This window comes from Dendropsophus ebraccatus, chromosome 3, assembly GCF_027789765.1.
Source record: "Dendropsophus ebraccatus isolate aDenEbr1 chromosome 3, aDenEbr1.pat, whole genome shotgun sequence".
Taxonomy (NCBI): domain Eukaryota; kingdom Metazoa; phylum Chordata; class Amphibia; order Anura; family Hylidae; genus Dendropsophus; species Dendropsophus ebraccatus.
Window position 1 is genome coordinate 1,164,528 of NC_091456.1, and position 18,134 is coordinate 1,182,661.

The following is an 18,134-nucleotide window of genomic DNA, read 5'->3' on the forward strand; positions in this document are numbered from 1 at the left end:
AAATAGTGTCATTAGGTTGAGGGCGGTCCTGGTGTATCCCCCTCCCACCAAACTGCAATCAGTTGCCTATTTATCTGAGACTACTCTGTATGCTCTTATATGTCTCTTTTAACTTGATAAAGAGGTACTACACCTAGAAACGCGTTGTTTCTGAGACAATAAATCATCTCTTCAATATACCTGTTTGAACTAAGTACCGTTCAGCGCCGAACAAGGTCCTTCTACTCTAGCCCGGCATAACTCTGAGGCTGTGACACATCTCTATTGTCCGGCATCGGGATCTCGTGGCTCAGGATCCTCGACAGCAAACTCTGGGACTGGCTGCTGCGGCTACTCCGTCTGTCTTCGTTGATAGCGCTACAAGGTGTTGTACTCTTTGTACAACACAAAAAGGTGAGCATAACCATATGTGCTCCCCCTTCCCACCCGAGTATTGATGTTATTACCCTATGGCGCCTCTCTCTTCCTTTTAGGAGGAGACAATGAGACAGGAGGAGACAATGAGACAGGAGGAGACAATGAGACAGGAGGAGACAATGAGACAGGAGGAGACAATGAGACAGGAGGAGACAATGAGACAGGAGGAGACAATGAGACAGGAGGAGACAATGAGACAGGAGAAGACAATGAGACAGGAGAAGACAATGAGACGGGAGAAGACAATGAGACGGGAGAAGACGATGAGACGGGAGAAGAGGATGAGACAGGAGAAGAGGATGAGACAGGAGAAGAGGAAGAGATAGGAGAAGAGGATAAGACAGGAGGAGACAATGAGACAGGAGGAGACAAAGAGAGAGGAGGAGACAGGAGAAGAGGAGGAGAAAATGAGACAGGAGGAGAAAATGAGACAGGAGGAGACAATGAGACAGGAGCAGACAATGAGACAGGAGGAGACCCTGACAGCCGGATACTGGTTATCTGACATGAGAGCAGCTGCAGCCCAACAATAACCGGTTCTCCGCCTCCCGTCCCGGCGGCGATACCACGGGGAGCACTGATGAACAGGACGATGAAAGATGCAGAGTGAGATCCGGCTACGGCCGGGTTCACACAGTTTTTTTGCAGTCCATTTTTTCAGTAGTTTTTTTTTGCAAAAAAAGGATGAAAAAACTGATGTATTTGTGTGCATCTGTGTGAACCCGGCCTTACTTATCCAGAATTGCAGGACAACCTATAGGAATATTACAGAGGAAGAGGATGGAACGCTACCCATGCACATTGTCCGGTCTGGCGAGGCCTTGAAGCCGTTGTTGCAGATGCAGCGGTAACCGCCCAGCGTGTCCTCACATGTGCCATGGCTGCAAACGTTGGGGATCTCCAGGCATTCGTTGCGATCTGCAGAATAGATTTACATCAAGAACACGTTAATAACGATGGGATCAGGATTTAACCCTCAGGGTTACACAGTCTAACGGAGGCAAAACGTTCTAGAGAGGAGAGAACCCAATCTTTCAGTCACAGATTCATTCCAAGAGTGACATGAGTGACAGCCTGCTCAGCCAATCCCTGGCCGCGGCGCTCTCCCATTTCAGCTAGTGATGCTGCAGGCAGCTGTGGGGACATCGGGGGAGCGTGGACAGGTAAGTGTAGGTGAGCCGACTTGGAGAACTGAAGTAAAGCAGCTAAATGCCAGCAATCCTTCAGGTGTTCTAGTGGCGAGGTCTGACTGCGACAATGTGGGAAATACACACTAACCTGTACAGAAACAAGGAAGGAGACACATCCTGACTTACCAATACAAGCACCATTAGGCAGAAGCTTAAACCCAGCCGAACATTCACAGCGGTAGCTCCCAGGGCTGTTTAAGCAATCAGCGTTTCTCTGGCAGAAATAATCACCGCTGGAGCATTCATCTATGTCTAGAATTACAAATCACAGCACATTTAGCACGGACACAAATACATATGCCCTATCATTAGAGATACTATAGTCCATAGCTATGTGATAATGTAGGATGGAGCAGCACACACTGCACTGGGCACAGCTCATGGGACTGGTCACTACTATGTACATGGCTATGTGATAATGTAGGATGGAGCAGCACACACTGCACTGGGCACAGCTCATGGGACTGGTCACTTCTAGGTCCATAGCTATGTGATAATGTAGGATGGAGCAGCACACACTGCACTGGGCACAGCTCATGGGACTGGTCACTACTATGTACATGGCTATGTGATAATGTAAGATGGAGCAGCACACAGTGCACTGGGTACAGCTCATGGGACTGGTCACTACTATGTACATGGCTATGTGATAATGTAGGATGGAGCAGCACACACTGCACTGGGTACAGCTCATGGGACTGGTCACTACTATGTACATGGCTATGTGATAATGTAAGATGGAGCAGCACACACTGCACTGGGTACAGCTCATGGGACTGGTCACTACTATGTACATGGCTATGTGATAATGTAAGATGGAGCAGCACACACTGCACTGGGTACAGCTCATGGGACTGGTCACTACTTTGTACATTGCTATGTGATATTGTAGGATGGAGCAGCACACACTGCACTGGGTACAGCTCATGGGACTGGTCACTACTATGTACATGGCTATGTGATAATGTAAGATGGAGCAGCACACACTGCACTGGGTACAGCTCATGGGACTGGTCACTACTATGTACATGGCTATGTGATAATGTAGGATGGAGCTCATGGGACTGGTCACTACTATGTACATGGCTATGTGATAATGTAAGATGGAGCAGCACACACTGCACTGGGTACAGCTCATGGGACTGGTTACTACTAGGTCCATAGCTATGTGATAATGTTTGATGGAGCAGCACACACTGCACTGGGTACAGCTCATGGGACTGGTCACAACTATGTACATGGCTATGTGATCGTGTAAGATGGAGCAGCACACACTGCACTGGGTACAGCTCATGGGACTGGTCACTACTATGTACATGGCTATGTGATAATGTAGGATGGAGCAGCACACACTGCAGTGGGTACAGCTCATGGGACTGGTCACTACTATGTACATGGCTATGTGATAATGTAGGATGGAGCAGCACACAATGCACTGGGTACAGCTCATGGGACTGGTCACTACTATGTACATGGCTATGTGATAATGTTGGATGGAGCAGCACACACTGCACTGGGTACAGCTCATGGGACTGGTTACTACTAGGTACATGGCTATGTGATAATATATGATGGAGCAGCACACACTGCACTGGGTAGGGGTCATGGGACTGGTCACTACTATGTACATGGCTATGTGATAATGTAAGATGGAGCAGCACACACTGCACTGGGTAAAGCTCATGGGACTGGTCACTACTATGTACATGGCTATGTGATAATGTAAGATGGAGCAGCACACCCTGCACTATGTACAGCTCATGGGACTGGTCACTACTATGTACATGGCTATGTGATAATGTAGGATGGAGCAGCACACACTGCACTGGGTACAGCTCATGGGACTGGTTACTACTAGGTCCATAGCTATGTGATAATGTTGGATGGAGCAGCACACACTGCACTGGGTACAGCTCATGGGACTGGTCACTACTATGTACATGGCTATGTGATAATGTAAGATGGAGCAGCACACACTGCACTGGGCACAGCTCATGGGACTGGTTACTACTAGGTCCATAGCTATGTGATAATGTTGGATGGAGCAGCACACACTGCACTGGGTACAGCTCATGGGACTGGTCACTACTATGTACATTGCTATGTGATAATGTAAGATGGAGCAGCACACAGTGCACTGGGTACAGCTCATGGGACTGGTCACTACTATGTTCATGGCTATGTGATAATGTATGATGGAGCAGCACACACTGCACTGGGTACAGCTCATGGGACTGGTCACTATTATGTACATGGCTATGTGATAATGTAGGATGGAGCAGCACACACTGCACTGGGTACAGCTCATGGGACTGGTCACTACTATGTACATGGCTATGTGATAATGTAGGATGGAGCAGCACATATTGCACTGGGTACAGCTCATGGGACTGGTCACTACTATGTACATGGCTATGTGATAATGTTGGATGGAGCAGCACACACTGCACTGGGCAAAGCTCATGGGACTGGTCACTACTATGTACATGGCTATGTGATAATGTAAGATGGAGCAGCACACACTGCACTGGGTACAGCTCATGGGACTGGTCACTACTATGTACATGGCTATGTGATAACGTAAGATGGAGCAGCACACACTGCACTGGGTACAGCTCATGGGACTGGTCACTACTATGTACATGGCATTTGTGATAATGTATGATGGAGCAGCACACACTGCACTGGGTAGGGGTCATGGGACTGGTCACTACTATGTACATAGCTATGTGATAATGTAAGATGGAGCAGCACACACTGCACTGGGTAGGGGTCATGGGACTGGTCACTACTATGTATATAGCTATGTGATAATGTAAGATGGAGCAGCACACACTGCACTGGGTACAGCTCATGGGACTGGTCACTACTATGTATATGGCTATGTGATAACGTAAGATGGAGCAGCACACGCTGCAGTGGGCACAGCTCATGGGACTGGTCACTACTATGTACATGGCTATGTGATAATGTATGATGGAGCAGCACACACTGCACTGGGTACAGCTCATGGGACTGGTCACTACTATGTACATGGCTATGTGATAATGTAGGATGGAGCAGCACACACTGCACTGGGCACAGCTCATGGGACTGGTCACTACTATGTACATGGCTATGTGACAATGTAGGATGGAGCAGCACACACTGCACTGGGTACAGCTCATGGGACTGGTCACTACTATGTACATGGCTATGTGATAATGTAAGATGGAGCAGCACACACTGCACTGGGTACAGCTCATGGGACTGGTCACTACTATGTACATGGCTATGTGATAATGTAGGATGGAGCAGCACACACTGCACTGGGTACAGCTCATGGGACTGGTCACTACTATGTACATGGCTATGTGATAATGTAGGATGGAGCAGCACACACTGCACTGGGTACAGCTCATGGGACTGGTCACTACTATGTACATGGCTATGTGATAATGTAAGATGAAGCAGCACACACTGCACTGGGTACAGCTCATGGGACTGGTCACTACTATGTACAAGGCTATGTGATAATGTAAGATGGAGCAGCACACACTGCACTGGGTACAGCTCATGGGACTGGTCACTACTATGTACATGGCTATGTGATAATGTAGGATGGAGCAGCACACACTGCACTGGGTACAGCTCATGGGACTGGTCACTACTATGTACATGGCTATGTGATAATGTAGATGGAGCAGCACACACTGCACTGGGTACAGCTCATGGGACTGGTCACTACTATGTACATGGCTATGTGATAATGTAGGATGGAGCAGCACACACTGCACTGGGTACAGCTCATGGGACTGGTCACTACTATGTACATGGCTATGTGATAATGTAAGATGGAGCAGCACACACTGCACTGGGTACAGCTCATGGGACTGGTCACTACTATGTACATGGCTATGTGATAACGTAAGATGGAGCAGCACACACTGCAGTGGGCACAGCTCATGGGACTGGTCATTACTATGTACATAGCTATGTGATAATGTAGGATGGAGCAGCACACACTGCACTGGGTACAGCTCATGGGACTGGTCACTACTATGTACATGGCTATGTGATAATGTAGATGGAGCAGCACACACTGCACTGGGTACAGCTCATGGGACTGGTCACTACTATGTACATGGCTATGTGATAATGTAGATGGAGCAGCACACACTGCACTGGGTACAGCTCATGGGACTGGTCACTACTATGTACATGGCTATGTGATAATGTAGATGGAGCAGCACACACTGCACTGGGTACAGCTCATGGGACTGGTCACTACTATGTACATGGCTATGTGATAATGTAAGATGGAGCAGCACACACTGCACTGGGTACAGCTCATGGGACTGGTCACTACTATGTACATGGCTATGTGATAATGTAGGATGGAGCAGCACACACAGCTCATGGGACTGGTCACTACTATGTACATGGCTATGTGATAACGTAAGATGGAGCAGCACACACTGCACTGGGCACAGCTCATGGGACTGGTCACTACTATGTACATGGCTATGTGATAATGTATGATGGAGCAGCACACACTGCACTGGGCACAGCTCATGGGACTGGTCACTACTATGTACATGGCTATGTGATAATGTAGGATGGAGCAGCACACACTGCACTGGGTACAGCTCATGGGACTGGTCACTACTATGTACATGGCTATGTGATAATGTAGGATGGAGCAGCACACACTGCACTGGGTACAGCTCATGGGACTGGTCACTACTATGTACATGGCTATGTGATAATGTAGGATGGAGCAGCACACACTGCACTGGGTACAGCTCATGGGACTGGTCACTACTATGTACATGGCTATGTGATAATGTAGGATGGAGCAGCACACACTGCACTGGGTACAGCTCATGGGACTGGTCACTACTATGTACATGGCTATGTGATAATGTAAGATGGAGCAGCACACACTGCACTGGGTACAGCTCATGGGACTGGTCACTACTATGTACATGGCTATGTGATAATGTAGGATGGAGCAGCACACACTGCACTGGGTACAGCTCATGGGACTGGTCACTACTATGTACATGGCGATGTGATAATGTAAGATGGAGCAGCACACACTGCACTGGGTACAGCTCATGGACTGGTCACTACTATGTACATGGCTATGTGATAATGTAGGATGGAGCAGCATACACTGCACTGGGTACAGCTCATGGGACTGGTCACTACTATGTACATGGCGATGTGATAATGTAAGATGGAGCAGCACACACTGCACTGGGTACAGCTCATGGGACTGGTCACTACTATGTACATGGCTATGTGATAATGTAGGATGGTGCAGCACACACTGCACTGGGTACAGCTCATGGGACTGGTCACTACTATGTACATGGCTATGTGATAATGTAGGATGGAGCAGCACACACTGCACTGGGTACAGCTCATGGGACTGGTCACTACTATGTACATGGCTATGTGATAATGTAAGATGGAGCCGCACACACTGCACTGGGTACAGCTCATGGGACTGGTCACTACTATGTACATGGCTATGTGATAATGTAAGATGGAGCAGCACACACTGCACTGGGTACAGCTCATGGGACTGGTCACTACTATGTACATGGCTATGTGATAATGTAAGATGGAGCAGCACACACTGCACTGGGTACAGCTCATGGGACTGGTCACTACTATGTACATGGCTATGTGATAATATATGATGGAGCAGCACACACTGCACTGGGTAAAGCTCATGGGACTGGTCACTACTATGTACATGGCTATGTGATAATGTAAGATGGAGCAGCACACCCTCTACTGGGTACAGCTCATGGGACTGGTCACTACTATGTACATGGCTATGTGATAATGTAGGATGGAGCAGCACACACTGCACTGGGTACAGCTCATGGGACTGGTCACTACTATGTACATGGCTATGTGATAATGTAGGATGGAGCAGCACACACTGCAGTGGGTACAGCTCATGGGACTGGTCACTACTATGTACATGGCTATGTGATAATGTAGGATGGAGCAGCACACACTGCAGTGGGTACAGCTCATGGGACTGGTCACTACTATGTACATGGCTATGTGATAATGTAGGATGGAGCAGCACACACTGCACTGGGTACAGCTCATGGGACTGGTCACTACTATGTACATGGCTATGTGATAATGTAAGATGGAGCAGCACACACTGCAGTGGGTACAGCTCATGGGACTGGTCACTACTATGTACATGGCTATGTGATAATGTAAGATGGAGCAGCACATATTGCACTGGGCACAGCTCATGGGACTGGTCACTACTATGTACATGGCTATGTGATAATGTAGGATGGAGCAGCACACACTGCAGTGGGTACAGCTCATGGGACTGGTCACTACTATGTACATGGCTATGTGATAATGTAGGATGGAGCAGCACACACTGCACTGGGCACAGCTCATGGGACTGGTCACTACTATGTACATGGCTATGTGATAATGTAGGATGGAGCAGCACACACTGCACTGGGCACAGCTCATGGGACTGGTCACTACTATGTACATGGCTATGTGATAATGTAAGATGGAGCAGCACACACTGCACTGGGTACAGCTCATGGGACTGGTCACTACTATGTACATGGCTATGTGATAATGTAGGATGGAGCAGCACACACTGCACTGGGTACAGCTCATGGGACTGGTCACTACTATGTACATGGCTATGTGATAATGTAGGATGGAGCAGCACACACTGCACTGGGTACAGCTCATGGGACTGGTCACTACTATGTACATGACTATGTGATTCCCCTCTTATTAGTAATGTCTTTTGCATGAAGCTATTAGACTTTTTGTTGTAATTTTTGTATATTTCTTTATTACTTTAATCGTCACCTGAAGGAAGAAATTGTCCAAAAACAAAAAGAGAAAATGAAGCGTCGGGGCCATAAGATTTATCCCCGAGTTATTCGAGCAGCATGGGAGCCCGGTGGCCATGGTTACCATAGTGACACCTCTGTACAATGACATCACTTCCTGTTACACCTGCCCATTGTAGGAACTCACCTTCACAAAGCAGAAGTAAATCATTGTAGCTGAATCCTGAGGGACACTCACAGCGGAAGCTGCCGATCTGGTTGATACAAACCCCATTGGCGCAGATTCCCGGGATCTCCTTACATTCATCAATGTCTAGAAAAGAAGAATAAACCTGTAAGAAAGCCGATAGCGTATAGGAGCCGGGCGAGACGCCAGAGCGACCACTCACCTACAGCTTTACCGGTGTGGATGTCAAAGGTGAATCCCGGGATCGTTCCACAAAGGTTGCGGAAATTCACTGTTCAGGGAAAGTAAAGGAACAAATAAGGGTATGTTCACATCTCGTTTTTTCTCCACACGGCGGGCTGCACGTCAGGAAGCAGTGCAATAAGGATGGGGACGTGCAGCCGACGGCCACATGACGGCCACATTGACTTTAAAGGGAACCTGTCACCCCCCCATGCCGGGGTGACAGGCTCCCGACCACCCGTTAGAGCCCCATATACTTACCTAATCCTGCCGGGTCCCGCTTCTGGAGGTGGTCGGGTGACGGAGATCTCAGCCGCTGCAGCCTGACGCGCGCGCTGAGAGATGAGTCCAACACTCATAGAGAATGACAGAGCGCTGGACTCTCCTGTCATTCTCTATGGGTGTTGGACTCATCTCTCAGCGCACGCCGGGCTGCAGCGGCTGAGATCTCCGTCACCCGACCACCTCCAGAAGCGGGACCCGGCAGGATTAGGTAAGTATATGGGGCTCTAACGGGGGGTCGGGAGCCTGTCACCCCGGCACGGGGGGTGACAGGTTCCCTTTAATTAGCAGGACAGAGTCATTATGTGACCGTGTTTTGCTCATTTGCCGGACGTACAACACGGCTTTGGTGCAGGATCTGGTCGACTTCTGAGTCCTGCACAACAGCCGTGTACGTCCGGCAAATGAGCAGAACACGGTCACATAATGACTCTGTCCTGCTCATTAAAGTCAATGGGGCCGTCATGTGGCCGTCGGCTGCACGTCCGCATCCTTATTGCACTAATTCCTGACGTACAACCCGACGTGAACATACTCTAAGACATAAAATGTGAACATACCCTAAGACATAAAATGTGAACATACCCTAAGACATAAAAGCAACAACAACGAGAACAGGAGAGAGAACAAGTCGTCCGCCATTTCCCTCCATCGGCCGCGTTCTGTCCGCCCGTTTCCTGACTACACCGGATCCCAGGAGCGGCAGGTCCCCTCTGTCCACCAACATGGCCACCACTTACCTAGTCCTAGAATAACTATCCTGCTCCTCGTCCTTATTCACACTTATAGACAAAATAGAACAAGCAGTTACCAGTCCCAGCACGGAACGAGCACAGTTACCAGTCCCAGCACAGTTACCAGTCCCAGCACAGGACGAGCACAGTTACCAGTCACAGAGTCCCAGCACAGGACGAGCACAGTTATCAGTCCCAGCACAGAACAAGCACAGTTACCAGTCACAGAGTCCCAGCACAGGACGAGCACAGTTATCAGTCCCAGCACAGGACGAACACAGTTACGAGTCCCAGAGTCAAAGCACAAGACGAGCACCATTATCAGTCCCAGGTTCCCAGCTTGGGATGAGCACAGTTACCAGTCCCACACAGAACGAGCACCATTACTCGTCCCAGAGTCCCAGCACAGTTACCAGTCCCAGGGTCCCAGCATAGGATGAGCAGTTACCAGTCCCAGCACAGGACAAGCACAGTTACCAGTACCAGGGTCCCAGCATAGGATGAGCAGTTACCAGTCCCAGCACAGGACAAGCACAGTTACTGTTCCCAGCACAGAACTGGTCCCAGAGTCCCAGCACAGGACGAGCACCATTACCAGTCCCAGGGTCCCAGCATAGGATGAGAACAGTTACCAGTCCCAGCACAGGACAAGCACAGTTACCAGTACCAGCACAGGACAAACACAGTTACCAGTCCCAGAGTCCGAGCACAGAACGAGCCCCATTACTCGTCCAAGAGTCCCAGCATAGGATGAGCACAGTTACCAGTCCCAGAGTCCCAGCACAGAACGAGCCCCATTACTCGTCCCAGAGTCCCAGCACAGGACAAGCACAGTTACCAGTACCAGGGTCCCAGCATAGGATGAGCAGTTACCAGTCCCAGCACAGGACAAGCACAGTTACCAGTACCAGGGTCCCAGCATAGGATGAGCAGTTACCAGTCCCAGCACAGGACAAGCACAGTTACTGGTCCCAGCATAGGATGAACACAGTTACCAGTCCCAGCACAGGACAAGCACAGTTACTGGTCCCAGCACAGAACTGGTCCCAGAGTCCCAGCACAGGATGAGCACAGTTACCAGTCCCAGAGTCCCAGCACAGGACGAGCACAGTTATCAGCAGAGGATGAGCACAGTAACCGGTCCCAGTACAGGACAAGCACAGTTACCAGGACCCTTAGGGGCCTATTCCACAGGACGATTATGGTTTGCATAATCGTTAACGATAATAGTTATCATTAACAATCCTGTCCAGGATGAGCACAGTTACCAGTACCAGAGTCCCAGCACAGGACGAGCACAGTTACTGGTCCCAGCACAGAACGAGCACCATTACTCGTCCCAGCACAGGATGAGCACAGTTACCGGTCCCAGTACAGGACGAACACAGTTACTGATCCCAGTACAGGACGAGCACAGTTACTGATCCCAGTACAGGACGAGCACAGTTACTGATCCCAGTCCAGGACGAGCACAGTTACTGTTCCCAGAGTCCAATTACAGGAGGAGCACCATTACCAGTCCCAGGGTCCCAGCATAGGATGAGAACAGTTACCAGTCCCAGCACAGGACAAGCACAGTTACCAGTACCAGCACAGGACAAACAAAAACACAGTTACCAGTCCCAGAGTCCGAGCACAGAACGAGCACCATTACTCGTCCCAGAGTCCCAGCACAGAACGAGCACAGTTACTGGTCCCAGAGTCCCAGCATAGGATGAACACAGTTACCAGTCCCAGCACAGGACATGCACAGTTACTGGTCCCAGCACAGAACTGGTCCCAGAGTCCCAGCACAGGACGAGCACCATTACCAGTCCCAGGGTCCCAGCACAGGATGAGCAGTTACCAGTCCCAGAGTCCCAACTCAGAACAAGCACAGTTACCAGGACCCTTAGGGGCCTATTTCATGGGACGATTATGGTTCGCATAATCGTTAACGATAATCGTTATCATTAACGATCCTGTCCCAGCACAGGATGAGCACAGTTACCAGTACCAGAGTCCCAGCACAGGACGAGCAGTTACCGGTCCCAGCACAGAACGAGCACCATTACTCGTCCCAGCACAGGATGAGCACAGTTACCGGTCCCAGTACAGGACGAACACAGTTACTGATCCCAGTACAGGACAAGCACAGTTACTGATCCCAGTCCAGGACGAGCACAGTTACTGTTCCCAGAGTCCAATTACAGGAGGAGCACCATTACCAGTCCCAGGGTCCCAGCATAGGATGAGAACAGTTACCAGTCCCAGCACAGGACAAGCACAGTTACCAGTACCAGCACAGGACAAACACAAACACAGTTACCAGTCCCAGAGTCCCAGCACAGAACGAGCACAGTTATCAGCACAGGACGAGCACAGTTACTGGTCCCAGAGTCCCAACACAGAACGAGCACAGTTACTGGTCCCAGAGTCCCAGCACAGAACGAGCACAGTTACCGGTCCCAAAGTCCCAGCACAGAACGAGCACAGTTACTGGTCCCAGCACAGAACGAGCACAGTTACTGGTCCCAGAGTCCCAGCACAGAACGAGCACAGTTACCAGTCCCAGAGTCCCAGCACAGAACGAGCACAGTTACTGGTCCCAGCACAGAACGAGCACAGTTATCAGCACAGGACGAGCACAGTTATCAGCACAGGACGAGCACAGTTACCGGTCCCAGAGTCCCAGCATAGGATGAGCACAGTTACCAGTCCCAGAGTCCCAGCACAGAACGAGCACAGTTACTGGTCCCAGAGTCCCAGCACAGAACGAGCACAGTTACCAGTCCCAGAGTCCCAGCACAGAACGAGCACAGTTACCAGTCCCAGAGTCCCAGCACAGAACGAGCACAGTTACTGGTCCCAGCACAGAACGAGCACAGTTATCAGCACAGGACGAGCACAGTTACCGGTCCCAGAGTCCCAGCATAGGATGAGCACAGTAACCAGGACCCTTAGGGCCCTATTCCACGGGACGATTATCGTTCGCATAATTATTAACGATAAGCGATCCAAATGACCGCTATCACGAAAGACCTGAAATTGTTTACCCATTTACATGGAAAGATAATCGTTACTTATGATCGTTCTTGCGGACGTCTTGTCGTCGCTATTGCGTTCGTCACTACTGCGAATGACCGAACGACGTCTTATTTAATGCAAACGATTTGTGAACGAGCAACGATAAAAATAGGTCCAGGTCTTATTAAACAATCAACGATTTCTCGTTTGGTCGTTAATCGTTAACTGCTTTTCAAACGAACGATTATCGTTTAGATTCGAGCGATTTAACGATAATTTGAACGATAATCGTCCCGTGGAATAGGGCCTTTAGGCATTTAGTAACCGTGGGCCAGTGTGGTTGTGTTGCACACTTATCACTGTGGATTCACTGCTAAGGTAGGTAAAACATCTGTACAGACTTCATACAAATGGAAGATACCACGATAACGTTTATCAGCATTTGACCTATGACCCTGATCTAGGGGCTCTGGTGGGTTAGAAAAACATGGCAGTGTTGTTTTTCCAGCACGGTATTCTGTGGACGATAAAAACAGATGAGTTTTGATCCTTTTTTCCCCCAGAAATGAAGTCAATGGGATCCATCCCCGCCCCTGACCCAAGGCCTCCCAGTGACCAGACACTGCCCCTGACCCTGCCCCTGAGCAGACACCGCTCCTGACCCTGACCGGACACCGCTCCTGACCCATCCCCGCCCTGACCCAATGCCTCCCAGTGACCCCACACTTCCCCTGACCCTGACCCTGAACAGACACCGCTCCTGACCCTGACCGGACACCGCTCCTGACCCATCCCCGCCCTGACCCAATGCCTCCCAGTGACCCAACACCGCTCCTGACCCTGACCAGACACCGCTCCTGACCCTGACCGGACACCGCTCCTGACCCATCCCCGCCCCTGACCCAATGCCTCCAAGTGACCCAACACTGCTCCTGACCCTGACCCTGAGCGGACACCGCTCCTGACCCTGACTGCACACCGCTCCTGACCCATCACCAACCCTGCCCCTGCCTCTGACCAGACACCGCTCCTGACCCTGACCCTGAGCGGACACTGCTCCTGACCCTGAGCGGACACCGCTCCTGACCCTGAGCGGACACCACTCCTGACCCTGAGTGGACACCGCTCCTGACCCATCGCCGCCCCTGACCCAATGCCTCCAGTGAACAGAAACCGCTCCTGACCCATCGCCACCCCTGACCCTGCCCCTGAGCAGACACCGCTCCTGACCAGACACTGCTCCTGACCCTGAGAGGACACTGCTCCTCACCCATCGCCACCCCTGACCCAATGCCTCCCAGTGACCCAACACTGCTCCTGACCCTGAGTGGACACCGCTCCTGACCCATCACCGCCCCTGACCCAATGCCTCGAGTGAACCGACACCGCTCCTGACCCATCGCCACCCCTGACACGGTGCCAGGGGCGTCTGTAAGGATCTCAGGATGGCAGGAGTGATGCACTTCCTATAGGAGACGTCTGTAAGGATGGCAGGAGTGATGCACTTCCTATAGGAGACGTCTGTAAGGATGGCAGGATGGCAGGAGTGATGCACTTCCTATAGGAGACGTCTGTAAGGATGGCAGGAGTGGTGCACTTCCTATAAGGGGCGTCTGTAAGGATGGCAGGAGTGATGCACTTCCTATAGGAGGCGTCTGGAAGGATGGCAGGATGGCAGGAGTGATGCACTTCCTATAGGAGACGTCTGTAAGGATGGCAGGATGGCAGGAGTGATGCACTTCCTATAGGAGACGTCTGTAAGGATGGCAGGAGTGATGCACTTCCTATAGGAGACGTCTGTAGGGATGGCAGGAGTGATGCACTTCCTATAGGAGACGTCTGTAAGGATGGCAGGATGGCAGGAGTGATGCACTTCCTATAGGAGACGTCTGTAAGGATAGCAGGAGTGATGCACTTCCTATAGGAGACGTCTGTAAGGATGGCAGGAGTGATGCACTTCCTATAGGAGACGTCTGTAAGGATGGCGGGAGTGATGCACTTCCTATAGGAGACGTCTGTAAGGATGGCAGGATGGCAGGAGTGATGCACTTCCTATAGGAGACGTCTGTAAGGATGGCAGGAGTGATGCACTTCCTATAGGAGACGTCTGTAAGGATGGCAGGAGTGATGCACTTCCTATAGGAGACGTCTGTAAGGATGGCAGGATGGCAGGAGTGATGCACTTCCTATAGGAGACGTCTGTAAGGATGGCAGGATGGCAGGAGTGATGCACTTCCTATAGGAGACGTCTGTAAGGATGGCAGGAGTGATGCACTTCCTATAGGAGACGTCTGTAAGGATGGCAGGATGGCAGGAGTGATGCACTTCCTATAGGAGACGTCTGTAAGGATGGCAGGAGTGATGCACTTCCTATAGGAGACGTCTGTAAGGATGGCAGGATGGCAGGAGTGATGCACTTCCTATAGGAGACGTCTGTAAGGATGGCAGGAGTGATGCACTTCCTATAGGAGACGTCTGTAAGGATGGCAGGAGTGATGCACTTCCTATAGGAGACGTCTGTAAGGATGGCAGGATGGCAGGAGTGATGCACTTCCTATAGGAGACGTCTGTAAGGATGGCAGGAGTGGTGCACTTCCTATAGGAGGCGTCTGTAAGGATGGCAGGAGTGATGCACTTCCTATAGGAGACGTCTGTAAGGATGGCAGGAGTGATGCACTTCCTATAGGAGACGTCTGTAAGGATGGCAGGAGTGATGCACTTCCTATAGGAGACGTCTGTAAGGATGGCAGGATGGCAGGAGTGATGCACTTCCTATAGGAGACGTCTGTAAGGATGGCAGGAGTGATGCACTTCCTATAGGAGACGTCTGTAAGGATGGCAGGATGGCAGGAGTGATGCACTTCCTATAGGAGACGTCTGTAAGGATGGCAGGAGTGATGCACTTCCTATAGGAGACGTCTGTAAGGATGGCAGGAGTGGTGCACTTCCTATAGGAGATGTCTGTAAGGATGGCAGGATGGCAGGAGTGATGCACTTCCTATAGGAGACGTCTGTAAGGATGGCAGGATGGCAGGAGTGATGCACTTCCTATAGGAGGCGTCTGTAAGGATGGCAGGAGTGATGCACTTCCTATAGGAGACGTCTGTAAGGATGGCAGGAGTGATGCACTTCCTATAGGAGGCGTCTGTAAGGATGGCAGGATGGCAGGAGTGATGCACTTCCTATAGGAGACGTCTGTAAGGATGGCAGGATGGCAGGAGTGATGCACTTCCTATAGGAGACGTCTGTAAGGATGGCAGGATGGCAGGAGTGATGCACTTCCTATAGGAGACGTCTGTAAGGATGGCGGGAGTGATGCACTTCCTATAGGAGACGTCTGTAAGGATGGCAGGAGTGATGCACTTCCTATAGGAGACGTCTGTAAGGATGGCGGGAGTGATGCACTTCCTATAGGAGACGTCTGTAAGGATGGCAGGATGGCAGGAGTGATGCACTTCCTATAGGAGGCGTCTGTAAGGATGGCGGGAGTGATGCACTTCCTATAGGAGACGTCTGTAAGGATGGCAGGAGTGATGCACTTCCTATAGGAGACGTCTGTAAGGATGGCAGGAGTGATGCACTTCCTATAGGAGACGTCTGTAAGGATGGCAGGAGTGATGCACTTCCTATAGGAGACGTCTGTAAGGATGGCAGGAGTGATGCACTTCCTATAGGAGACGTCTGTAAGGATGGCAGGAGTGATGCACTTCCTATAGGAGACGTCTGTAAGGATGGCAGGATGGCGGGAGTGATGCACTTCCTATAGGAGACGTCTGTAAGGATGGCAGGATGGCAGGAGTGATGCACTTCCTATAGGAGACGTCTGTAAGGATGGCGGGAGTGATGCACTTCCTATAGGAGACGTCTGTAAGGACAATTTGGTGCCAGCTCGGCCGTCATGGCTGCAGAATGGTAAGAAGCTGAGTGTAGACTCTGTGGACGTGTACGGGAAGGATTGGTCTGGATTTAGACGGCACAGATGGGGATTGTGAAGCTATTAGCAGATCTTCCTCATATATTACACATAAGACTATATACAGTCCTCAGCCATATGGAATTCAGAGAAGAAGCTTCAGGACCCCTCTAGAAACCAGACTGGAGAGACGCTCTGATGGATTTGGTGCCTCCATGCATAATAAAGATATAACATACCACACAAAATATACATAGACTAGACAGGACATACACAGACAGGACAAGACATCTACAGACAGGACATCTATAGACAGGACATACATCGACTACACAGGATATACATAGACTACACAGGATATACATAGACAGGACATCCATAGACATATATAGACATAACATACATAGACTAGACAGCACATACACAGACAGGACATCATATCCAGAGTTGCTAAACGGCACTGTGTGGCTCAATGGCTCAGGTAGGGTGCTCAGCGGCTCAGGTAGGGTGCTCAGCGGCTCAGGTAGGGTGCTCAGCGGCTCAGGTAGGGTGCTCAGCGGCTCAGGTAGGGTGCTCAGCGGCTCAGGTAGGGTGCTCAGCGGCTCAGGTAGGGTGCTCAGCCTCACGGTCCCAGACCCAGGACCAGGTGGTAATGCACAAAAAGAGGAAAAGGCGAAAATTGGTTTGGTTTATTCACCCAACATGCAACGTTTCAATCTTCTCAATGAGATCTTTGTCAAGCATTAAAGTAAACCGTAGGGGGTGGTAAATAACACACCATAAGACAGCCTACTAATCATGTGACATCATATCAATCAAATAAACAAACATAATAAATTCATTGCTGTGTAATACCCCTGTGTGCCGTGCAAACAGTTATATATATATAATGGATGAGGCCGATCACTGTATAAACCTTCTAATCAATTTCATAAAGCAGTCCGAAATATCATACAGCGGCTTCACAGTTAATGGAGGGGGCCAGACGCACCAATATTCATATCAATCAGCCACTCCGCCACGCTGTATACCGGCATCACTGACTGGTTGTACAGAGTTCTTCTGCACATGCGTGAGGAGCGCAACAATAGGAGGAGTCCAAGGAGTGTCATAGCTTCCGATCAGTGGCTAGCTTCCCATAGGAGGATTGGCGCATGCGGCCTAGCCAGTGGATGTCTATCACCGCCATCTTGGATGCTGGCTGAATGTCCAGACATCACGGGAGTAGCAATCCCAGTTATGTGGTTTCCAAAACCTTGGCGCCTGCGCACCCCGATGTCAAGCAGCACCATCTTGAAAGAGGTAAACCTGCCCATCTTTAATAAAACCGTTATGTGA

General features: G+C 50.3%; 1 protein-coding gene across 1 annotated transcript in view; it reads right to left on the reverse strand.

The window, feature by feature from the left end:
• Positions 1-221: 221 nt before the first annotated feature.
• LOC138785109 (fibrillin-2-like) overlaps positions 222-18,134 on the reverse strand; it is a 364,563-nt gene continuing 346,650 nt past the window's right edge. The window contains exons 39-43 of the mRNA XM_069960684.1: positions 8,842-8,910; positions 8,640-8,765; positions 1,734-1,859; positions 1,187-1,335; positions 222-374 (exon numbers count right to left, since the gene is read on the reverse strand). Coding sequence (XP_069816785.1) covers positions 222-374; positions 1,187-1,335; positions 1,734-1,859; positions 8,640-8,765; positions 8,842-8,910 — 623 coding nt within the window. The remainder of the gene's footprint in view (positions 375-1,186; positions 1,336-1,733; positions 1,860-8,639; positions 8,766-8,841; positions 8,911-18,134) is intronic.